This window comes from Vanacampus margaritifer, chromosome 8, assembly GCF_051991255.1.
Source record: "Vanacampus margaritifer isolate UIUO_Vmar chromosome 8, RoL_Vmar_1.0, whole genome shotgun sequence".
In the NCBI taxonomy this organism is placed as follows: Eukaryota; Metazoa; Chordata; class Actinopteri; order Syngnathiformes; family Syngnathidae; genus Vanacampus; species Vanacampus margaritifer.
Window position 1 is genome coordinate 25,434,444 of NC_135439.1, and position 26,403 is coordinate 25,460,846.

General features: G+C 41.7%; 1 protein-coding gene across 1 annotated transcript in view; it reads left to right on the plus strand.

The window, feature by feature from the left end:
• The window catches only part of aldh1l1 (aldehyde dehydrogenase 1 family, member L1), an 80,258-nt gene that overhangs the window by 47,247 nt on the left and 6,608 nt on the right, over positions 1-26,403 (plus strand). Inside the window, exons 13-22 of the mRNA XM_077572519.1 lie at positions 1,747-1,897; positions 2,977-3,047; positions 10,910-11,015; positions 11,089-11,176; positions 12,090-12,183; positions 12,274-12,373; positions 12,445-12,543; positions 13,373-13,538; positions 13,612-13,717; positions 13,810-14,009. Coding sequence (XP_077428645.1) covers positions 1,747-1,897; positions 2,977-3,047; positions 10,910-11,015; positions 11,089-11,176; positions 12,090-12,183; positions 12,274-12,373; positions 12,445-12,543; positions 13,373-13,538; positions 13,612-13,717; positions 13,810-14,009 — 1,181 coding nt within the window. The remainder of the gene's footprint in view (positions 1-1,746; positions 1,898-2,976; positions 3,048-10,909; positions 11,016-11,088; positions 11,177-12,089; positions 12,184-12,273; positions 12,374-12,444; positions 12,544-13,372; positions 13,539-13,611; positions 13,718-13,809; positions 14,010-26,403) is intronic.

A 26,403-nucleotide genomic window follows, 5' to 3' on the forward strand; every position in this document is an offset into this window, starting at 1 on the left:
GGGTGTACTCTGTATTTTTCACCATGGGTTGGTGCAGAAATGCACTTACAATGAGCCATTTCTCTAAGGAAATAGAGCATTTGACTGTTTGATGCGACACTATTTGCCTCACAAGTTCTAAGCTCTTTAGTCACCACTGTTTACAGTCTTCCTATGGCTAATGCTAGCTACTGTAGCACAAATAGGGAGAGAGGGCTTGACGTGGAAGTTGGGGTGAACATGGATAGTGGTTGAGAGCTTCAGACGTACAGCTTACGGATTCACCAGAGCCTAAATCTCAAAGAAACCAATTAAACTTTTTGGGCTCCACCTTGAGTGGTAGATTCATCGTGCTGAGCCACATCCTGAACTAGAGGAACTGCAAGAGTGTTGTCCTGGAGGAAGAGGGGCAAAGGTGGTTGGTACCCTGGAATGGGGTCATATCTGAGAAGGTGTTAGGCATGGAGTTGTGAGCGCACTCTATCCAGGTGAGTTGGTGCTACATGAAGCTGGATGAGACAGGGCCAGACAGGTGGACAGGGCTGGGGAATCCAGGAACAACAAAGTTTAAAAGTTTAAAACCCTCTCACAGATTGGCTTTAGCCTCACATGCTTATACTCAATTGGTAGGTAAAAGGGCCTGTTTAGTATAAGCACCCGTGGCTAAAGTCAAACTGTTTCAGGGTTTTTATTTTATGGGCCTAGATACCCCAACCCTGGCAGTGGAGCACCGTTCACCACTTTATATGCTTTGCCTGAAAAGCTTGTTCTCTAGAAGTCTCTGGAGCACCTGGCGTATGTGTTGTTTTTGTTCAGAGCCATCACTGGAGAATATCAAGATTTCATCGAGGTTATAAAAGACAAACTTGCCAGTCATGTCGGGCAGGACGTGGTCGGCTAAGGCCTGGAAGACAGCAGAGATGTTGGTTAAGCCGAAAAGCATGACAAGGCATTCATAGTGTCCCCTATGTGTGTTAAATGCAGTTTTTCCATTCGTCCCTCTCCGAAACTGGAGACATGGTCGTGGCGCAGGTTTGCCGAAGTGTGATGTGGTCTGATGCGTCCACATTTCAAATTGTTTTTGGTAATTATGGACGTCGTGTCCTCCGGGTCAAAGAGGGAAAGGACCATCCGGAGTGTTATCAGGACAAAGTTCAAAAGCAAGCATCTGATGTATAGGTGTGTGTTAGTGCCTACTGCATGGATAAAATGCAGTAAAATGCTCTTTGGGATTTTTAAAGCTTGGGATACTCTCTACCATTTAATGTAATTAACCATGCTTTAAAATTCTCCACAACCTTATATCTGACCTTTATTGAATCATGATGCTGTTGCTCATTAGTGTTCTCTAACAAACTGCTAAGCCTTCACAGAACAAGGGTATTTATATTGAGAGTGAATTACACAAATGTGGACTCTATTTATTTATAATGAGTTAACTTCTGAAGGAAATATGATTGATTGATTCATTGATTGCTAGAATTTCAGGATATCACAGCACAAGGGGCTAAATACAAATTCAAACCACACTTTTCAGATTGACTGTATATTTGTTTAAAATTTTGAAAACCTCATATTTTTGTTTGAGTTCACAATTAGGTGCTAATTTCTCTTGGGATGTGACATAAAAACCCAACAACATATATTCAACTTTGTGATTGTAAAGTTACACAATGAGGTGTGAATACTTTGTCAAGGCACCATACATTGCACATGTCACAATTAAAGCACAATACCTTTCCTTTCCCGGTGTACCCCTTAATACAGGCTGGCTGATCTGATGGAGCAGCATCAGGAAGAACTAGCCACTATTGAATCCATTGACTCTGGAGCTGTTTATACTTTGGCCCTCAAGACTCATGTGGGCATGTCAATCCAGACCTTCCGCTACTTTGCTGGCTGGTGTGACAAGATTCAGGTAATAGCCCTGGGTGTGAAATAACTATAAATGAGAACTATGAAATACATCGGCTTGAAAAAAGGATTCATACCCCTTGAGTTTTTCAACATTTTGGCACGGTACGACCGCAAACAAATATTTTCATTGAAATTTTATGTGAAAGTTAAACACAAAGTAGCACACAATCATGAAGCGAACCAACGAGTATATCTTATTTCAAACTTGTTTTACAACTACAAAACTGAAAAGTAGGGTGTCCTCCTTGCAAAACAGCTCCTACATAAAATTTCAATTCAATAGATTTATGTTTGTGGTCGTACCGTGCCAAAATGTTGAAAAACTCAAGTGGTATGAATACTTTTTCAAGCCGCTGTAACCTCCCACCACACAGGTTATTTTTTGTACAAAATGGGGCCATCTCATTGACACAATGCATTTCCTAGCCCCTTCCCATAAAAAAAACATAAACAATTATTGCCTAAACCCATTCCTTACCCTAACTTCAACCATAACCCAATTCAAACTAAACACTAAAACCAAGTCTTGACCCTCAAAAAGATGTCTGAGCAAAATGGGGACCTCCAAAATGTTCCCATTTGTAGGTAAGGTCCCCACTTGTCTGTGAAAAGTCAGAAATGTCCCCATTTTGTACCATATACCCCCCTCACTCACTCACACACACACACACACACACACACACACACACACACACACACACACACACACACACACACACTCTCACACACACACACACACACACACACACACACACACATTTATCTTTATATCATCGTGGGGACATCTCATTGACATGATGTATTTCCTAACCCCTTCCTCTAACCCCAACCATAAAAAATTATTGCCTACCCCTATTCTTTACCCTAACCTCAACCATAACCCAATTCAAACCTAAACTGCAAAAACAAGTGTTGAACATGTGGGGACCACCAAAATGTCCCCACAATTTTAAGTAAGTTAAACCTGGGAAAACACACGTGTATGGGCCCCACAAGGTAGCAAAGACAAAAGCACACACAAACACACACACTTTGATTATTTTGCCGTTTGTTTGTTTCTTCGTTTTTACTCAATTTCAGGGTAGCACCATCCCAATCAACCAAGCAAGACCCAACCACAACCTCACCTTCACCAAGAGGGAACCAATAGGGTAAGAATACATTTAAAATAGGGGGGCCATCAAATTCCCATCAAATCAAATTCCTTTCCCCAATTCCTTTCCTGCCTGTCCACATTTTGCTTTATTACTAACGCGCAAGTAAAACACCCAGTTCAGTATAACCCCGTCTCTCTCGTCCAAAGCCAGCTGCTGCCCACAAAGAGTAGCCACGCAAAACCAGCCAGCCCTTGCAGTTCAACCGTGCCTTCTTTAAATGTGGAAATTGGAAGGATGTTCAAATCTTCAATAAACATTTTAAACAAAAAAGCTGCTTTGCCGCAAGAAATCTTAGTGGAGAAGGAAGGGAGGGGAAGAGAAAACAACAACAACCCTGAGTGGGGTGCTCACTGCTTACAGGGTGAGCGCACTAACTACACCATTAGGTTAGTGAAGAAGGTATATTAAAAATCCATACTTTTGCGTGTCCAATAAATCAAATTATGGGATAAGAAATGAACAGAGTTCCTGCGCAGGATGATTTATTCCGGAGATCTCCGTTACATCATTGAATCAAACTCCAACAGTTTCAGATCAATAATGCTACTCCTCTTTCGAAGAGCCCACACTTTATTACAATCAAATCGCAAGAACAGTGTCTCCAACACCGCCCCTCATGAATAAGTAAATGTGTTATATAATGGAAAAATACAGGTTGAAAAACAGAGTTCTCAGGACACAGATACAGCTGTATTCGTCTCTAGTCAAAATATACTTTCAAGGCACTTCTCAGTACTTTCTCCCATAACAAAATCTCACAAACAAGTTGAACTCAACAGCTCCTAATGTAACATAGTTATATGAGTGTGCGCTCTCTCTCACGAACAGAAATGTGTTTTCGCACAAAACGCTGAGAAGGAACTTTTTTAGACTAAATAATATGACCCATCTTAAGGCCAGACCATACGAGGTCGACATCATCTGCTCTGCTCAGGACACAAAATATGTCTTATAGGTTAATATGAAGAATTAAAATGTTCATAATGTGTAACAATAGTTGATATATGAAATTAGGTATTAAAAATGTTATAATATCTTTCATTAGGTTCAGTTAGGTTCTACAGTGCATACATTTTACTTGTAGTTTACTGCCACTTGATTCTGTAACTGAGCAATGTACAACCTGTTTTTCCACTTTCTCATTAGAAAGCCCCCTTTTTGGAGACAATGAAGAAAACCCATCCCCCCTCACAACAATCTCTCATTCCTCCCCCGAGAGACAATCCAACAGTTCTTTTTAACAGACAACACTAGAGCTGCCGCTCCTCCAACACAAGCCCTTTTCCATTTCTCTCATAAATATCACCAAACACACAGTTGTAGACATTGAGAAAAAATACTAAAAAATATCCATTCTCGCAACACTTCTCATCCACTCCCCTTTTTTTCCTTTTAATTTTAACAGTTACTTCTTAACCATCTCCTGATTCACTTTCACTCACCATCAATTGTCTTATTTCTCTTTCCACGCTTCTCTCACATCCTTCCTAGACTGTGTACCACCCATAGCCATCATTCTAGCATTAGCCATCATCTTATCTTTCTACAGTTTTCTCTGACTTTTCTTCCTCTTAGAGACAACCTATTTGCCCTTTCTACTTCTTTTTCAACAACTGTCTTTCACCCCATCACTATCTTTATCACTTAAACACACACACACACTCCATCAACTTCACTTTGAGACACATACAAGCGCACACACATTCCATGCATACTGCTGACCCCCGTTCCCTCTTCACATCTCGAAGTCACACGCATTCCTGTGCACTCAACAACAAGTTCTGACCATGGTTTGGAAGAACACGTAGGTCAAACCATTCAGTATTGCGGTCAAATTCACCCTCCATTTTCTATATTATTAACTTACTTCCTTATTTATTATTATATTCAATTATTATTAATTTTTTATTAATTCAGTGACGTCTCACTTGTGGTACCACAGTTCAATAGGCCTTCTATTTATTCAAAAACATTGCTTATTCCCCCTCCAAAAAATAAAATAATAATAACAAACAAACAAACATGTAATGCCTCAGAAATGCAAGGACTTACGATCTCTCAGATTCCATCACGGAATGAGATTGCCATGTGTTTTTCTCGAATAATTATGTCCGGACCTCTCGATTTCGTCACAGTGGCCGAAGCTTTAACTTCTTATCTCAAAAACGCTTGACTTTAACCCAAACAAAAGCATTCGATCTTCTATTTAGTTACAAAGATGCTTGACAATTCTCAAACAAAAACATCCGAGCCTCAATTTAGTTACAAAGATGCTTGAGAATTCCCAAACAAAAACACCCGAGCCTCAATTTAGTAACAAACCACTGCTTCAATCTGTACCCTCATATGTCTCTTATTTCTCTTCACTCAGCTGCGCACAATTCATCGTAACGTTACTTCCTTATACAAAGACTTAGGTTTCCATGATACAAAACCGCCTTGTATAGTTTAATGTCTTAGTAAAATCCAAAACCAAGGACTTTGTGTTTCTGAGATTCCGTAACAGAACGAAACAAACTTGTATTTTAAACTTTACTAATACCTGTTCACTTAAATCTCATGTACAATTTAGTCAAAATTTAGATGACGTGAAAACAGGTTTTAGAGTTCACAACAGGCAGAAATTCACTACGAGGATAAGTGTCCTCTTACCGTAGAATTAATTTGGCGCCAGAAGTTCTGTCTGTGTTAAACCCTTCAACCAGCAGCCAACGTCAGTGTCACCATCTGTTGAAAAATGATCCTTAAGTTTTCCGCGTGTTCATAATGTTGACTTTCAGAATCAAATAGGTGGACAGTTCCTTCGAAGGATTTATTTTACAGAAATTTCTGGACAACATACAAGATACAGCCAATCACCGTGTATTTCCTTTGAATGTGTGTGTGTCCCTCCCACCCGCAGTCGCTATTATACTTCCAGCATCCCAGCCCCCAAAAAGCCCCTCCCCTTGCTCTTCCTCCTTTGCTGCCCTTAAGTCCCCTCCCTCTCCGATGGCGCCTTTAAGAACAGATGGCCGATTGATGTGGAAATTCAGTATGTCCGATAAGCTGGCACACCGACAGATCAAACACAGCTTTACACAGGAATCCTTTTTAACACATTTTCTCCCCCAGACAAATGGTCCTTTGATGTGGAAACAGACAAGGTCCTTTAGACATGATGACATGAGCAGAAATTGTGACAGCACTTAAAAAGACACATCCACAGATAAAAATTATATTGAGGAAATAAGTAAATTAAAACAGTTATGACTAAATCTAGGCAGAAGATTCTCTTCAACACGTAAACCCATTTTGACCGGGACCGCATCACCGCGGTGCCCCCGAAACTCCCCTCAAGCACTCGCGGCCCGCGGGTGGTGGACGCATGATGCGCTGAGCCGTCAACAGGCACAACTGCATGGTTTTGAGCAGACAAACTTAATTTTAATGATGAAGATACGAGGCAGTACATGTAAACCCAGTTTGACCGCAGGACCCCGAAACTCCACTCGAACGCTATGGCCGGCGCAGGCCTGCATGAATCGTGGGGCGGGTGGCAGGCGGTGCGCTGAGCAGTCTGACAGCGGCAACGGACGGCGTGTGCATACACTGTAAAAAAACAAACAAACAAATAAACAAAAGGCACGCTGTAAAAAAAAAAAAAGCACGTAAAAAATCCACAAAACAGCGAGGCCGCGAAAGATGAACCTGCGAGAAACGAGGTAACACTGTACTGTATTTCAGTTCAGCTAGTGTTAATACCAGAGGTGGACATTCCGTCAATATTGACAGAAGATCCGTCAATCCGTAAATGACATTTTAATGATGAATGACGGTTTGACAATTACAATGCGGTTAGCTTGAAATAATGATGGCCTTACGATGACGGAAGGATGTCCCGACTGTTGATGATTGCCGAATGATGGACGCTCTGGTTACATGTCAAAAGACCCATTTAGCTAAAGTAGAAATAAAGTACAAATGTTTGTGGAAATTATTACTTTTTTACGTTGAGCAAACACCTCATTTTTTTAGTGTGAGCAGTGATTCATGCCAACTTTGACGTTGTGTGTAAGGACCACTGAGAGTGGGAATTTACAACACCATAATGCAGGAGTTGTGTGCTCCCAGTGCTTCCTAGCCTTACAAACATACAACTTAACTTGTCGTGTTAACATGAGTAGCAGATTGCGTGAAATCTATGTTGGGATCGTAAGATTTAAAATATGAACTCTAAAATGCAAATTCCAATAGTATTGTGTCATTTGCATCAGTAGTTGAAGCAGGACATAGCCACCCCAACATACACAAATCCTCTGTTTCACCGGAGATCCTACTGACAAAAGTTGAGGGGGGAGACGGATCAGGACATATTTTAAAACTACTGCAACTACTACCCCCTGTCCCTAATACCATCTGTGCCCTTTCTTACTAGGGTCGCGGGCATGCTGGAGTCTTTCCTAGCTGTCTTGGGATGAGAGGCAGGGTACAGCCTAAACTGGTCGCCAGCCAATCACAGACAAATAAATGAATGTATTTTTAAAAATTAATGCATTTTAATTATAGTTTGTTTTCCAAACAGAGATGGGAAATAACAATGTACAAATACTTTATTACTCTACTCGAGTAATTTTTTCAGTTTTTTGTACTTCCCTGAGTATTTTTTACTTTTATCCGTTACATTTTAACATGAGTAGGCCTATCTGTACTTTTACTCAATACATTTTCAAAAAAATATGTTTGTTTTTAAATGCATGAAAACAATTAAAATACTTGACCTGGAAGAAAAAGCAGCCGGCAATGTCTCCTGGCTCCGCCAATCATATGAAGCGTTACACAAGGTCTTGTGATTGGCTCTATGACACGCTATCACATGACATGCAATTAGCTAGATTATAACAAACCGTAAATATGAAGGCAATGCGCGCCGCCACTACAGAGGCTAATTTTTGTTGTTGTTGAAAACTTTATATTTTCTATTTTAATTTCGAACAGTAAATTTGCCTTAAATTGGCAAGTTTCAAAAATATACAATTTATGCCACACAGTGACACAAAGATTGATTGTAATATTTTCTTACAGCTAGTACATTCATGAAACCTGAGTAAATTAATCTACAGGTGTCATTAGCATCCGTAAAGCAAGGGTCATTGTTGAGTTAGCCTAAAGGGTTAGGGTCAATAGTCCTGTTGCAAATATAAGAGAAAACCTTAAAGAGTGCATCTCAAAACCTGCCCAGCGGGGTATTCCATCAAGCCAGATTAAGGAAAGGCCTTTCTTATTTCGATGAACCTGGCTCATTTCAATCAGAGTTACGTTCCATCATGGTGGATTATATAAATCCCCACTCATTAACCATGGTAATTTATGCTGTGGAAAAGCCTGGCTCATTTCAATAAACCTGGCTCATTTTAAATCAGTGTTCCACTCCATCAACGGGGTTTATGTGAATGCCCACTCAGTAACCATGGAAATTTATGCTGCAGACCTAACCTGCTCTGGAGCAGGTTAACTGTCAAGCTTAGTTTAGCTGTGTGTAAAAAAAACACAACGTGGATTTCTGCGCTTGTGTAGCACCTGAAATGGTATATTTTCTTTTGAATTACATTGTATTTAATTAATGACACTTATGCACATTAAGTTTATTATAAAGATGTAATTTAACAGTTAAACTTTGGTTTTGAAAGGACGTTTGGCTAAGTGTACCAGAGAAGAAGAATCCCCCTTGGATGAAAAAAGAGATGGGACTTGAAAGAGAGAGCGAGAGCATGTTAAGATGCGGTGTTGTAGTGCTCGATGGTTGAATGTTTTTCTCTGTTAAGAGCAATAAAATACAAGATCATTCCACACCGTACTGTGTCCGGAGAGTGGTGTAACACTTGCATCACTTATTTAATGTAATAAAAATAAAAAGAAGAAGCTTGTGATGAATGTAGCTTGTGATGAATCTGCAGACACAAAACACATTAGCTACTGGAGAACTGCCCTACAGGCCACATCTTAAATCAAGAGCCAGTTGAAACGTAACATGGCAGCCTTCACATTACGCTAAAATAACATATACACATGACAACTAGAAAAAAGAATCCCCCGCCCACTGACAGAACTTCACTCAATAAGTTTATTTGAGGGAAACAACGTGTTTCGCGTTGAGCGTCATCAGGTTCACCTCAAATTTTTGTTGTTTCCCTCAATTAAACTCTTTGAGTGAAGTTCTGTCAGTATGTGGGGGATTCTTTTTTCTGTTTGTCATACACGAGTCCGAGCTCCTTGCTGCCCACCAGCACCTGACCATTGGAGGCTGTGCATAGACACTTCTCCATTGATTAACATATAAGCATATTCATGTATCGTATAGTTCGCTTGGGCGCAAATGCGGCAACATACCCCACGCCAGCCGCGGCCCGGCCTGGACCAGAGTGAGTGGACGTGGGGTCGGCCTCTCGGCTAAGCCGCCACCACCTGCTCGCCGCAAGCGCTACTGCCGGTCGTCCCACAGCTTTGGGCCGAGCCGCGGCCCGGCCTGGATCAGGTTTAGTGGACGTGGGGCGGGAGTGAACCGCAGCGGAGGCCCCGCGGGGCGGATGGTCAGCCTCATGGCCGAGCCGCCGCTACCTGCTGCCGCAAGGGCCACTGCCGGTCGTCCCACAGCTTCGTGCTGGCTGAGCTCCTGTGAGTCGGCCGCACACTCGGCCTTGTTTGTCGGGTGCGCTCTCTCTCTCTCTCCGGTAATGGCCTTCCCGCAGGTTCACCTACGGAAACCTTGTTCGTAGTCGCCACCATTTCCGCATTCCGTGCGCCCTTTCAATTTGTCTTTAATTCCATCATTCCCGCTGCTTGAATCAAATAAGTAACATCCGCTTCTTCTTCCTTCCCTTGCGTTGGTGATATAAGTGGCTAAATTAGAAGTAGCCTGTGTGTCCGCTATGCTAAGGCCTTAAATAAACGAGTACTCTACGGAGGAAAAATCTCTTGGATTTTTCATTCTCGGGGTACCTGTAGCGGTCAATAAATGCAAAATAACCATTTAAGCCGTTAGTTCCTAACCGAAAAACGGCCACAAGAGCGAGACCGACACCAGTATCGATATCCATCGCGAGTACCGATACCATGAAATATGTTTGTATGTAGGTACTTGCCCATAATGGGCAAGTACCTACAGTACATACAAACATATTTCATGGTATCGGTACTATTTTCGGTATAGGAAAAGGGGGGATAATTTGAAAAAAGTACATAAATCTTGGCAAAACCACCATTTTAACTATTGACATGCCCCACTACAGATAATAATTTGAACTTGACAAGAAGAACGCTACAGACTGCCAGTCAACAATATGAAAGAAGGTTAAATTATGTCAGTGAGGTGTGGACCAGCAACATGAGCGAGTGATATTCAACACTGTTGACTTGTCGCAGGGCAAGTCAGAGAGTCAACTGGCCAATGTATACACAGATTTGCTCCATTAACTAATATTTTTCAAATTGACATAAGAGGAAACATCCGGTAAAATACTTTACTGACTACTCATCAAGTACATTTCAGAGCCTCTATTTTTATTTTTTTTTACTTTTACTTGAGTAATTATTTGCGCGAGTACTTTTAACTTTTACCAAAGTTGTTTTTTTACACAGGTAATCATACTTGTACTCAAGTAGAGAATGTCAGTACTTTTCCCATCTTTGGTTCCAAACAATGCAGAACCTTTAGCTGCTTTTCCATTACAGGTTCCCAGTTCCGCTGTGTATATATAATTATAGGAATATAAAATAACCTGTATAGGGAGTGTCAAATTGCCCACCCCTGGTATAGAGGATAAGGTGATAATGGAAGTGCTTTCAGAAGAGTACCTTTCCTGTCCTTCTCGTTTTAGAGTGTGTGCCATTGTGATTCCTTGGAATTATCCTCTGATGATGCTGGCTTGGAAGACTGCAGCATGTCTGGCAGCAGGCAATACAGTTGTCCTAAAGCCTGCACAGGTTATCCTCTAAAATATGATATAGCCATACAGCATTTGTTTGTTGTGTAAAAATCTTAATTTTCCATTTTCAGGTCACTCCACTGACAGCGCTCAAGTTTGCTGAGTTGGCAGCAAATGCAGGATTGCCTAAAGGGGTGATTAATATTCTACCTGGATCAGGTAAGAGAATTTTGTTGTAATTTTTTTGAAATGCTAACTTCCAGTAACAAGTATAATACAAAAAAAGAAGAAAATTATTTTTTGCATTGTTGGGAAAAAAATGCAGGGAAGCAGATAGGCCGGGAAGTGAATAGAATTCCTATAGTATTTATTCAAAAGGACAAAAAAAGCAAACAAGATATGTGGATATATCAAAAATATAAAATAATTAAAGTCCGAAAACAACATTCAAAGTATCAAAACAAACACTAGGAATAAGACTCAACTTGAACAGAGACACTTGGACAAGGACTGAACGGAAACAGGGGCCTCAAATCAAGACTCAAATCCAGAAATGTCGCACGCACAAAAAAATCCAGATGCACAAATCTGCGCTTCTGTACGAATCCAAGCACATTTATTTTATACATCTCAATTAATGCGGAAATGTTGGAGTACCAGAGGCCTCCCTCTCCACGCCCGTACATAAATAGGCACACTTGTATAAACAAGGCTTGCGGGTGGAAATAATTACAATGTATGATGAGATATTATCTTATAAAGCCATGAGGCATGAATGAAAAAAAACAAAAAAACAATGTGTGCATGGAGACGCATGTAAACAAAGTGGAGTACTTATATGATATTGTCAATTCTACTATTAATGTATTTTCAGTATGATCCCTCACGCCATATTCTCTGTGTGGAGGCACAGCCACACGTTTCCTGTATGGACATAATGCACATACTGTACATTCACAGACATGCTGTCACATGGACACGCACACTCACACACTCAAGGGACCACAATGGAAATACGCCCATGGCTTTATTGTGTTTTTAAATATTTCAATTAATCAATCAACCACAACAATGCAACTTACAGATCACAGAGGATATTTACCATTTCAAAATCAACTTCAACAATCTTTAGGCACTCTGGTGGGTCAACGACTATCTGACCATCCTGACGTCCGAAAACTGGGGTTCACGGGTTCCACAGAAATTGGTAAACACATCATGAAAAGGTGAGAGGTCAGGCCAAATTTTCTAGCACATCAAATAATTCTGACAATTTTACAACCTTTTTATGTATGTTTATTGTCATCCGTCAAAAGCTGTGCAATCAGTAATGTTAAAAAAATATCATTGGAGCTCGGAGGAAAATCTCCTCTCATCATCTTCGGTGACTGTGACATGGACAAGGCAGTACGCATGGTATGTGCATTTGTCAATATTGTAGCGCCCAGTACAGTGATAAAACTACTGGGTGATGATGTGTATTTCAGGGCATGAGTTCAGTGTTCTTCAACAAGGGAGAGAACTGTATAGCTGCTGGCAGACTATTTGTGGAAAACAATATACATGACAAGTTTGTGAAGAAAGTGGTATGTGTCCTTTATTCTCTTCAGGGGTTACGTTATTATTCCTTTAATGTGTGAGGAGCGGGGTTTTAGACTTGTGTGTCTTAAAAGTGCCTTGATTTGCCTTTAGTCATTAACTCATTCACTCACCATTTTTACTCAAGCAGCCCCCTTTGCTCCTGGCTGTTTTACTGTATTTTGACTGATTTTGCAAGGCCCACATAATATTGTGTTCTATTGCTATACAAATCTGGAATCTACCAAAGGAAAGATGAGAGTCTCTTCTTTCATCAAGAAAAATGTATATTTGTATCCGATTCCGTTTTGCAGCAATTAGCATCGGAATATAGCTAAGTTTCATCATTATTCACAAATCTGTAGAAAACACTGGCAAAAAGAGCTAGTTGCAACATGGCGCTGGCTGATCTCTTATACTCTGCTACCACCTGCTGGATGTTTTTTTGTAATAAATACCATTGCTTTAAGTGACCTTTTCAAGTTAGAAGCTGCACTAAAGCCTTCTGTATGCTTTAGCATAACCCCCCATTAAAAAAACTATAAAATAAAAATATTTATAAGTTTTTGGGTTTGAATGACTTAAATACATATGACCTTACTTGAAATGTACTTTTATCAGACTCACACTTGCTTTTTGTGATTTCAGATTTGTGCTACATTTGTATGTGTTTTGTTTTATTTTCTCCCCCCGATATTTTAATTGCTTTGGTTAAAACAGTCATGCTGCATAGACAGCTGTTCAGATGTATTGGTTATCTGAAATAGTTGCTGGAGTCATAACACAAGTTGGAGCAAAATACAAATAAAATCACATCAAAATATATATATTTTTTAGGTTGAAGAGATTAAGAAAATAAAGATTGGTGATCCACTGGACCGCTCAACAGATCATGGCCCTCAAAACCACAGAGCCCATTTGGACAAATTGGTGAAATTTTGTCAGACTGGTGTCAATGAGGGAGCCACCTTGGTTTATGGTGGCAAACAGATAGATCGGCCAGGTAAGGCAGTGTCTGCACTTTCTAGTCGTGGATGTTTGTACAGGCATCAATTGAATTATTTTATTGCTGGCAGGTTTTTTTTTTGAGCCTACTGTATTCACTGATGTGCAAGACCACATGTATATCGCTCAAGAGGAGTCATTTGGCCCTGTCATGATCCTTTCCAAATTTAAGAGCAGGTAGGTTGTAATCACAGATTATTTCACACAGAAAAAAACTGAATGATTTAATCGTGCGTCTTGCCTCGCCCCATTTTGTTTCTCTGGTTTAGTGAAGTGGATGATGTCCTGAGAAGAGCTAACGCTACTGAGTATGGCCTTGCTTCAGGTGTTTTTACACAAGACATAAACAAAGCTTTGTATGTCAGTGACAAACTCAATGCTGGTACAGTCTTTGTCAACACATACAATAAGACAGATGTGGCTTCACCATTTGGAGGCTTCAAACAGTCTGGCTTTGGCAAAGACCTGGGTAAGAATTCTTGAAAAATGTTTCAATATTATGATAGATTTATTATTATGAAAAGGACTCTATTCTATTTTTACCATGATGATTTTTTTCCAATACACACAACACAAGTCAAATGCCCATAACCTCCATGGGGTCCACATTTTGTGGGAACGGATGCATTTGTCAGTCATCATCTTATCGTGGTGGAGGGGTTTGTGTGTCCCAATGACCCTAGAAGCAATGTTGTCTGGGGCTTTATGCCCCTGGCAGGGTCACCCATGGCAAACAGGTCCTAGGTAAGGGACCAGACAAAGCATGGCTCAGACAGACCCCTTATGACGAAAAATAGAAATGGATCTTGGTTTTCCTTGCCCGGACGCGGGTCACTGGGGCCCCCCTCTGGAGCCAGGCCTGAAAGCGGGGCTCGAAGTCGAGCGTATGGTGGTCCCATGGAGTCCGGCCGGGCATAGCCCGAAAAGACAACGTGGGTCCCCCTTCCTATGTGTTCACCACCTATAGGAGGGGCCAAAGATGCCGGTCAGACTTGGCCGGCCCAAAAGCACTGTAAGGGTTTGTTGGGAATGTCTAGTGGAATCCCCTGTCAGAAAGAGTTTCAACGCCCACCTCCAGTAGAACTTCTCTCTTGTCCCGGGGGAGGCGGAGGACATTGAGTCCGAATGGGCCATGTTCCGCGCCTCCATTGTTGAGGCGGACAATCGGAGCTGTGGCCGTAAGGTGGTCAGTGCCTGTCGTGGCGGCAATCCTCGAACCCGCTGGTGGGCACCAATGGTAAAGGATGTCGTCAAACTGAAGAAGGGGACTCCAGAGGCAGCTGAAAGGTACCGGCTGGCCCAGCGGAATGCAGCTTCGGTGGGCACTGAGGCAAAAATTCGGACATGGAGGAGTTCGGTGAGGCCATGGAAAACGACTTCCGGGCACCTTCGAAGAAATTCTGATCCACCATCCGGCGTCTCAGGAGGGGCAAGCAGTGCACCATTAACAGTGTGTATAGTGAAGATGGGGTGCTGCTGATTCGGGACGTCTTGAATCGGTGGGAAGAATACTTTGAAGACCTCTTCAATTCCTTTTTTTTTTTTTTGGGGAGATCTCAGTATTGATCATTTGACATGTCATCATCATTGTTCTCCTTTTTTTTTTGTATGTGTGTTTGTGCGTGTGTGTATGCGTGCGTGTGTGTGTGCGTGCATGCGTGCGTGCGTGCGTGAGAAAGAAAAAAAAAAAAAGAATTCCCATACCGTTCACCGAAACCGAACACTTCAAAATCCAGCCAGAGTCGTGGGGCCGCCAGGAGACCCGAAGGGGGACCAAAGAAAAGAAAGAAAAGCGAAGCCCAGCACCGACCAGACACCACCCACCGGGCCACTAACCTTCACCAACCCCAGAGACATCTAAACTCCAACAAATCAGGGAAACCTCAAGGGCCCAAAGGAGAAACTGAGGAAAGGTAGAAAGGACAGACGAAGCAGAGTGAGATCCACAGACACCAGCCTCCACCGAATCAATGACCTGGGGGAGAAACAAATTGTGTCTGAGTCTCGATAGATGCTGGTGTGGTGGATCTAGCATGCATGAAAATCTCCACCAAAGAGGGAAGCCGTCGACCCCCGCCAGGACAGAGCAAGCGCAACACCTCAGGGTCCCCCAGGCCGCGGCCGCGCCAAAGGACGACCCCCGGGCCCCGCAGGGGCCACCGGAAAGAGAGCAAACCCCGGAGCAGGAGCGCCCCCCACCCCAACGCGGCCCGCGCCCCCAACCCAACGCAGCAGGACGGGGCACTGCAGGCCCACCAGGCACCCCACCGGCCCACAACCCCCGCTCCCCCCACGACCAAATGATATCCCCCCCTGCTCCGATCCACCCGCCCCTCAGGCATGTCAATGAGCGTATGTGGTGCATTAAAATAAATTAATGGGGGGGGGAGGTGCACACGGACAGGCGACCGCAGCACTGCTCCATACTGCGGTCTGCCCCAACCGATGCCCCCCCCCCCGCTCCCCAGTTGTGTGGTGCATTAAAATTTGGAGGGGAGCTGCAGGGCGGAGACGGTGTCTCCACCCCACCCCACTCCCCCCCAAAGTGTGTTATGTGCCCTAAAATGTATTGTGCAAAACTAGTGCAGTGAGTTAAGAGGAGCGACCAGCTGGGCCCCCCCCCCCCCAACCGGGCGGGGGGGGGCAGCAAGGGGGAGGAAGGGGGGGGGAGAGGGAACCAAGGGGCACCCCGGCGGCCCACAGGCCCCGACCCGTGTCGCCGGACCCAGAGCGACGGACCGCGCCGGGGCGGCGCCGCCCCGGACACCAGGGAGAGCCCCGCAACACAGCACCCCCCATGAGACCCAGGGAACGACCAAGACGCAGCCGCCACCCAGCAGCCAACAGAGGGGCAGACCCGCCCACGCCCAGCCAGGGGGGCACCTGTAGAGTTAGTCCACTGGCATGCAGTGAATCAGAATATTAGCCCTTAGTGCCCATTGGAGGTGAATCTGCTCGATCCTGTTGGCAGCAACTGGGTTCCTGACTATAAAAATACAACCATTAGTTACAAACTGTCAAATGCAGAGACATCAATGTAAGTTATCACGATGTGGTGGCTCTCGCTAACAGGCAGAATTAAATAACCAGAATTAGGTTAAAATATTCTATATACGTAGACCATATTTCTATGAATTTTGATATTTGTTTTTTATTTGAGGCCGATATTTTTTCCATTAAAATGTGATTTATGAGGAGGTTAGACCATTGGTCGATATTCAGAGTTTGTTTATTTTTCCAGTTAACAAGAATTGTTTTTTTAGCGATAGTAAGGGCTACAAGTGTAGATTGAAATTGTTTATGTGGTAGGTCAGTTGTTGTTAGGTCACCTAGCAAACACAAGTTTGGAGATAAAGGTATCCTATAGTCCAAGATAGCGGAAAGTTTTTCTAAGACTTTAGTCCAGAAATACATAACCGGAGTGCATAACCATAAAGCATGAAAATAAGTGTCTGTAGTGTTTTGTAAACACTGGAGACAAATGTCGGAGTCGGAGAGCCCCATTTTCTTCATCATATATTGAGTAATGTATGTTCTATGGATAATTTTGTATTGGATAATTTGTAAATTTGTGTGTTTTGTCATTTTAAATGCATTTTCACAAACTTGAATCCAAAAGTCAGATTCCGGAGCTATAGACAAGTCTGTCTCCCATTTTAAGATGGGTAAAGACATTTTATCCGTATATGAAAGTAACTTATATATTTTTGAAAGTATTTTTGTTGTTGTCGGAGAAAGCTTGGTAATATCTTTAGCTAAGCCAGGCGGTTGGAGCGTACCCTGAAGTGTTGGAATTTGTTTCTTTATCATATTTTTAACTTGCAGATAATGTAAAAAATTTCCGTTTGTTATTTTGTATTTTTGGAGCAAAGATGTATATGATATAAACATATTATCTGAGAAGAGATGGTGAAGATGTGTGATTCCTTTCTGCTCCCACACACCTAAATAAAACGTTTGGTTGTTAATTCGAAAGTCAGGGTTATGCCATAGGGGAGAAAGCCCACAGGGCTCCACTTGGGCTTTTGTAATTTCTAATGCCTTCCACCAAGCAGTCAGGGTGGCGGAAATCATTGGGTTTTTAAAACAATTATGTCGCTTAATCGATGTTGTAATAAAGAGTAAATCTAAAAGTCTGAGATTATTACAATCCTTCTGTTCTAGTTCCAGCCAACAGTTAGTATCTCTGTTGGGTTGTGCCCATAGAACGATATATTGTAGCTGGTTAGCTATATAGTAGTACATAAAATTTGGTGCCTCTAGACCACCTTTGGATTTGCTTTTCTGAAGAGTAGATAGACTAATCTTTGCTTTTTTTTTTTTCAGTAAAATTTTGTAACGGCTGAGTCCAACAACTGGAACCATTTAGCCGTAGGTTTAAATGGAATCATTGAGAAAAAATAGTTTATTTTAGGTAAAACTTTCATTTTAACGGTGGCTATTCGTCCTATTAAAGAAATAGGAAGATTATTCCAGCGTTCCAAGTCACTATGAATGTTATCCAGAAGTGGAGAAAAGTTTAAATGAATTAAATCAGTTAATTTAGGTGAGATTTTTATGCCTAAGTATTTTAAATTACCTATAGTAAATGAGTAATGTGGGTCCTGGCTTGCAGGGTTCCATGAATTTTCTGTAATAGGTAGAAGTGTTGATTTTGTCCAGTTAATAGAATAATCTGACAACTGTGAGAATTTAGTTATTAAGTTAAATACTTCCCCTAACGAAATCGCCGGGTTTTCTAAATAAAGTAAAATATCATCGGCATATAGATTAATTTTATGTTCTGTTACCCCAGAGTGAATTCCTTGAATCCTTCTTTCCTGGCGTATGGCTATTGCAAGTGGCTCGATAAATATTGCAAATAATAAAGGGGATAGTGGGCATCCCTGTCTTGTGCCTCTCTGTAAAATAAAGCTCTTAGATATAATCCCGTTAGTAGTAACTGTAGCTTTGGGAGAATCATATAATACTGACACCCAGTGGATAAATGATTTCCCAAAGCCAAATTTATTGAAAACAGCAAAGAGGAAGGACCAGTTAACTTTGTCGAAAGCTTTTTCTGCATCCAACGATATAATAACTGCCTTCTTATCATGCCGCTGTGACATGCTAATAAGGTTAAAGAGCCTCCTAATATTATTAGTAGAGTGACGATCTTTTATAAAGCCTGTTTGGTCGCTATGAATAATTGTCGAGATTACTGTTTCTAGTCTAGATGTGAAAGCCTTAGTAATAATTTTGATATCAGTGTTAATTAGTGAAATCGGACGGTAACTTGATGGAAGGGTGGGGTCTTTTTCTGGCTTTAATAAAAGTTTAATTGCTGCTGTATTCATGTGTGGACGTATGTAACCATTAGTTTTAATTTCTGTTACTACTCTTAAGAACAGCGGAGCAAGCATTAACCAGTAGTGCTTAAAAAATATAGCCGGATAACCATCTGGGCCAGGTGCCTTGCCATTAGGCATACTATCTAGAGCACTGTACAACTCGTTTATAGTAAGTGGCGCTTCTAACATATCTTTATATTCAGTAGTTAACTGAAGCATATTTAAGCTACTGAGGAATGCCTCAATATGCTCAGGGTTGGGTTTGTTTGTTTCTGAGTATAGGTTGCGATAATAGTTATAAAAAATTTGATTAATTTCTTCTGGTGATTGTGTACATTCACCAGTTGTCCCTTTAATAGCCGTTATAAGAGATTTTTCCCGATTGCGTTGAAGTTGGTTTGCAAGAAATTTACCTGATTTGTTATTATATTCAAAGTTGTTGTATCTCAATTGTTGTATTATAAACTCTGTCTTTTTAGTTAGCATATCGTCTAACTGTATTTTTGTATTTTGTAAGTCAGTCCATATTTGGACATTTGGGTTTATTGCGTACTCATCCGTCAGTTGTTTAATTTTATCTTCCAAGTCATTTTCAAATTTTTGATTCTGTTTCTTTTTATAAGATGAATATGATATAATTTTAGCTCTAATTACTGCTTTCCCAGCTTCCCAGAGAAGAGATGGCGATAGGCCTGGAGAGTCATTTATTTCCAAAAAGTCTGCCCACTCTTTCCTTATAATTTTATCAAACTCTGCATCGTTTAGCAGTGAGATGTTAAAACGCCATGTTGGTGGTGGTTTAAAGGTATAATCAACTTGTAGGGAAAGTGAGACTGGTGCATGGTCGCTAATAATAATAGGATGTATTTTTGTAACAGTTTTATCAGCAATAGAGTTATTTGTAAGAAAATAATCAATTCTTGAAAAAGACCGGTGTACAGCGGAAAAGAAGGTAAATTCCTTCTTATTTGGGTTTTTAAGTCTCCAGCTGTCGACGAGGCCAAAATCATCCATATATTCCCCTATTACTTTAGTAGATTGTAATCGCCTTATACATGTTGTGTTATTAGAACGGTCTATTAATGGATTTAAGACTGTGTTAAAGTCTCCTCCAATAATAATAGTAGAGTTCGCTGCTAAATCAAACAGCTGAGAGAAAAATTCATGGAAAAAGGCCGGATCATCATTATTAGGGGCATATAAATTGCCAAATGTATATATTTTATTAAATATAGTTACCTGAATAATAATGTATCGGCCCTCTGGGTCTGTTATTATATTATTTAGAGTAAAGAGTAAATTCTTATGTATGAGTATACAGACTCCTCTTTGTCTGCTGTTATAAGGGGCAGAGTATGCTTGGCTAAAATTCTTATCAATAAGTAATTTTTCTTCAGATTTTTGTAGGTGGGTTTCTTGCAGGAGGCAAATATCTGCTTTTAATTTTAAGAGATGGTCTAAAGTTTTTATTCTTTTTGCCTGTGAGCGAGAGCCACAAACATTCCAGGAAACCAGAACTAATTTATGCATACAAACAATATAGGCTCAGTCCTGTGTAAATATCTGCATAGGCCATTTGTCAATACTGGCATGTTATAGGATAGAATCAAAGTAGTTAGGTGATTTATATAATTTGTGTAAAATATAAGGAAATGTGTAAGTAAATATAACAGTTTTGTTTAAATCTACTTTTAGATATAGTTATGTATTATTATTATATTTATAATATAGCGTAAACATAATGAGTATTCATATTTTAGGTTTTATAACCACATATACATTATATGTATATGTATACATCTAATAATCAAACAAAGTTTATTTCCATCGATGCTAATTAGAACAGCCAGGGAGTGGAGTTGGGGTTCCGGAATAGTTGGCCATCGATGTATAGTTTATCAACGACCATCATAGTCCGTTTACCCTCCTGCCTATTTTGTTTCATTATAGGAAACAGTACCTTTCGCCGCTCATTAATCTCTCTAGGGAATTGGTCATTCATTCCAAATGAGGTCCCTTTAAGCTCCCGTCCTTTACTTTTAACAAATACTTTTTGTTTAAAATGCTCAAATTTGGCGATAATAGGACGGGGTCTGTTGCCCCTACGGGCTCCAAGCCGATGTACCCGGTGAAAGGAGATGTTATTTACCGTCTCCTGAGGAATTTTTAACGATGTCGTCATAATTTTTTTTATCTCAACCTCTGGATTGTCAGAGGTGTTCTCGGATATACAGTACCTAAGAATATTAAATTATCCTGCATGCTATGGGATTGAACATCCAGAATAGTTTCTTTTAGCATTTTATTTTCCTTTTTAATGGTTTCTAACTCGGCTGAAACAGTCACGAGTGTAGCGTGTATCTCGGCATTGTTGCGTTGGAGATCATTTATTTGTTGGCTGAGGAATTCCATACTTACCTTAAATCCTTTCACCTCCTCGCAGATTAGGGAGAGGACCTCTAATTTTTTATTTATGGACTCCAGCATACTGACCGAGACCTCCGTAGTGGTTAGGTCGTCCGTGTCCGTCGCTGAGTCATTCTTTCTCTTTTTAGAGGGTTTCTTAGACGGTTTCTCGACGGAAGAGTCCTCCATCGCGCAGTTGTAAAAATAACCGTCAATGAAGCGTTCGAGGTCCTCCACGTTGGATGGTATTCCAAATCTGTCGGATGAAAGAGAAAAGAGAAAAGCCAAGATATATGATGGTTAAACTCGAATTAGTTTAGCATAATAGAGCTAGTTCTATCTTAGCAGCAGGGCGCTGCCATGTTGGGGTGTCCCGGTCTCGCTGTAGGTCTCGCGATAATCACAGCATCTCGCGCATGCCTCTTCAATTCCACCGACTGGTGTCAGAGTTTAATCCTCATTGTCGGCAGTAAGTCGGATTTGTTCCCAGTGAGGGTTGGACTCCGCCTAGGCTGCTCTTTGTCACCAATTCTGTTCAGAACTTTTATGGACAGAATTTCTAGGCGCAGCCGAAGCGTTGAGGGGGTCTGGTTTGGTGGCCTCAGCATTGCATCTCTGCTTTTTGCAGATGATGTGGTGCTGTTGGCTTCATCAAGCCGTGATCTCCAACTCTCACTGGAGCGGTTCACAGCCGAGTGTAAAGCGGTTGAGATGAAGATCAGCACCTCTAAATCCGAGACCACAATCCTCAGTCGGAAAAGGGTGGCATGCCCTCTCCGGGTCAGGGATGAGATCCTGCCCCAAGTGGAGAGGAGTTCAAGTATCTTGGGGTCTTGTTCATGAGTGAAGGCAGGATGAAGTGGTAGATCGACAGGCAGATCGGTGCAGCGTCTGCAGTGATCCAGACTCTGTATCGGTCCATTGTGGTGAAGAAGGAGCTGAGCCAAAAGGCAAAGCTTTCGATTTACCGGTCGATCTACATTCCTACCCTTACCTATAGTCACGAGCTGTGGGTCAAGAAGAAGAACAAGATCCCGGATACAAGTGCCTGATATGAGTTTCCTCCGCAGGGTGTCCGGGCTCTCCCTTAGAGATAGGGTGAGAAGCTCGGTCATCCGGGAGGGACTCAGGGTCAAGCCGTTACTCCTCCACATTGAGAGGAGCCAGTAGTGGTGACTCGGGCATCTGGTTCGGATGCCTCCTGGACGCCTCCCTGGAGAGGCGTTCCTGGCATGTCCCAAGGGCAGGAGGCCCTGCGGACGACCCAGGACACGCTGGAGAGACTATGTCTCTCGGCTGGCCGGGGAACGGCTTGGGATCTCGCCGGAGGAGCTGGTTGAAGTGGCTGGGGAGAGGGAAGTCTAGGTTTCCCTCCTAACGCTGTTGCCCCCGTGAACCGACCCTGGATAAGCGGTAGCAAAAGGATGGATGCAATATGTACAGGTATGCATCCCTCCAATAAAAGACGATTCAATACATATCTTGATACATGAGTACAGTTAGAAGGACAGTTCATTTTAAAGTGGAAACATTTGACTTGGCTCTAATGAGTAGGATTACAGTGTGATTCAATATGGTATATCACTTTGAGAAGTTATATTATCATTTTATGATTAAACTTGGTGCACATAAGCACGAGCACTGGATATTGAATATTGCGCAACAGTTTAAAGTCTGTGTGTGTGCTTTTGCACACTAAAGGATAAAACAGACAATTCAAATTCAGCTGCCACAATGATTGCTATTTTAAAATAAAAGCTAGATAAGGCTGTGTTATCAATATATGTACATTATTACATGTTTCACTTTTATTTTAAAGAACCCTCGTGGCGTGTTGCATAAAAACTTAACGACCCATAATGTTTTGTGGCCGTTTGTTTTAGTTTTTTTTTGTGGGTGGTGAGCTCCTCCTTGATTGGTGACCCTTATCTCTTCGACTCAGTCCACCAATCACGGCAAGGGAGGAGCCCTGATGGCCTGATTAGTTTCAGGAGTGCCAGCAGCTGTTTTGATTAAACCTGCACAGTTGAGAGAACTCGGTGGGCTTCATTTAGGGTCTGGCTGGATGTCTTTTTGTGTTTGCTCGTTTGTATATTCAGTTGCCCAGTCCCTATACCTCTTTCGTTTGTGTGATTGTTTTTTTAGTCTGCTCTTTTGTGTAGTGTACCATTTTTCATAATTCATCGATCCACCCTAATTTGTGTGTTTATTATGGGCCTGCTTGCGGAGCAGCAGCAGCTTCGCTAATATTGTTATTCTACCTAGGACAGTGGTTTATTATGGGACTGCTTGCAAAGCAAGCAGGCACATATTGTTATTCTACCTAGGACAGTGGTTTATTATGGGACTGCTTGCAAAGCAAGCAGGCACATATTGTTATTCTACCTAGGACAGTGGTTTATTATGGGACTGCTTGCGGAGCAGCAAGCAGCAGCGAAGCTGCTGCTCCGGCGGAGCAAGCAGGCACATATTGTTATTCTACCTAGGAAATGGGCTTATTATGGGACTGCTTGCGAAGCAAGCAGGCACATATTGTTATTCTACCGAGGACAGTGGTTTATTATGGGACTGCTGAGCGTAGCAAGCAGCACATATTACTATCCTAGAAAAAGGGGTTTATTGTTGCGTAAATTATTATGGGACTGCTTGCGGAGCAGCAGCAGCGAAGCAAGCAGGCACATATTGTTATTGGGATGAATGGGAAATGGAAAGACGAAATCACACACCTAAAGCACCTTTTTCCAAGACACGCTGTGCACGCATACGTTATCCGACCGATACGAATTTTGGCTCATTTTGTAGGAATTTTTCCCATCTATAGCTCAGTGTCGAAATCTTTTTTAAGGAATGAAAGCTCTCCCCTCTGTGCGGGTTCAAAGACAGTGAGTGAATTAGGCTTCTACCGCCACTCTGTTGACCAATTAACTTTAGAGTGGCGGGAAAAAAGAAAAGTCTACTTCTATTTGCAAAAGTTTCACTTCAACTCGTCACCATGGCCACAATCTTTGCTCACTAGGCGACAAATTCTCACATTTTGTAGTCACGAGTGTCTTCTTTCAGACAAACTAACTTTTATTTGGCTAAGGTGTCATTTAGTACCTTTATTTTCCCTTTAAGCTCGGACAAGTCGGACCAACTCGCCTATCTCTGCCATGTTAATTTCAGGCGCCTTCCTCTCTCCATTTCTGATAAATCATAAGTTTTCAACCTGCTCTCATTTGGTCATTTTTTATCCGATTAAGAAAATGAGAACATGCTCGTGTTCCCCAAACCCTTGCCGTTCTAACGAGCCATTTCTTGAATCTGTGTCTTCAACCGTTAAGTAGTGAGAGGCTTTTGTTCAAGGGGTGCTTCTCTCATGCAATCTCAATGGAATGTGGGGCGCGTGACGTCTCCAAGTCTAATGTGCGTGCGTGAATGTGCATGTTTCTTAAAGGGACAATAAGATACTTTTAGTTGATGTTGATTATAGTTAACTTCCACATTTGCGGAGCAAGCAGGCACATATTGTTATCCTACCTAGGACAGTGGTTTATTTTTATTTTTATTTTTTAATTATTCCAGCGATTTTTCCGCTAAAATGCGGCCCGTACCGTACATCGCACCGGCACAAATGAGGTATCAAACGATGCGGCTCGATCTGACTCGCTGCGCTATTATTTTTCTAAGAATTCCCAGTTACCATGGCGACGCTATTCCCAAAAAACTCCCAAATTAACTCCCCATTGGGAATGAATGGGAAAAGGGAAGAGAAGATCACACATCAAGCACCTTTTTCCAAGACACGCTGCGCGCGCATACGTTGTCCGACCGATACGAATTTTAGCTCATTTTGTAGGAATTTTTCCCATCTTTAGCTCAGTGTCGAAATCTTTTTTAAGGAATGAAAGCTCCCCCCCCTGTGCGGGTTCAAAGACAGTGGCTGAATTAGCTTTCTCACACACTCTGTTGGCTAATTAGCCATCCAGTGCCGGGAACCAAATAATGTATTTGAAAAAATTTCACTTCAACTCATCACCATGGCCACAATCTTTTGTCACTAGACGTCAAATTCTCACATTTTGTAGTCACGAGTGTCTTCTTTCAGACAAACTAACTTTTATTTGGCTAAGGTGTCATTTAGTACCTTTATTTTCCCTTTAAGCTCGGACAAGTCGGACCAACTCGCCTATCTCTGCCATGTTAATTTCAGGCGCCTTCCTCTCTCCATTTCTGATAAATCATAAGTTTTCAACCTGCTCTCATTTGGTCATTTTTTATCCGATTAAGAAAATGAGAACATGCTCGTGTTCCCCAAACCCTTGCCGTTCTAACGAGCCATTTCTTGAATCTGTATCTTCAACCGTTAAGTCGTGAGAGGCTCTTCTTTGAGGTGTGCGTCTCTCATTCAATCTCAATGCAATGTGGGTGCGTGACGTCACTTCAACTCGTCACCATGGCCACAATCTTTGCTCACTAGACATCAAATTCTCACGTTTTGTAGTCACGAGTGTCTTCTTTCAGACAAACTAACTTTTATTCGGCTAAGGTGTCATTTAGTACCTTTATTTTCCCTTTAAGCTCGGACAAGTCGGACCAACTCGCCTATCTCTGCCATGTTAATTTCAGGCGCCTTCCTCTCTCCATTTCTGATAAATCACATACATGTCAACCCATAAGGTTTGTCCGTATTTCTTACGGATTTTTAAGTGTTGCAAAAGCATACGGGCGTATTTGGAAATGAATATGGATTTAACTGTTTTCATGAAAATAATAATATTAGTATATATTGCTTACCCTTTTTAAATTTATTTAGTATTTACTGTCGGCTACGTGCTACACCTGTGCATAAGCTCGATTTAAACAACAACCGGTCACAAAATCTCGTCTATCGCGCGAGACTTCTAACAGTTTCCTGACATGCGCAGTTAAGAAATTTGTGTTAGCGCGAAAATTGCGAGTCGTTCGCAGTGGTTGAGAAAATGGGGGACAGGCCGGCCAAAAAAACAAGATACACCGGACGTTTTCGTTCGGAATGGACGGATTTATTTAAGGTAATTGGTCCGTCAAAACTTGGAGAAGAGTATGCATCATGTTCGCTTTGTTCACGGGACATTAAGGTTGCGGTATCTGGCATTTACGATGTCA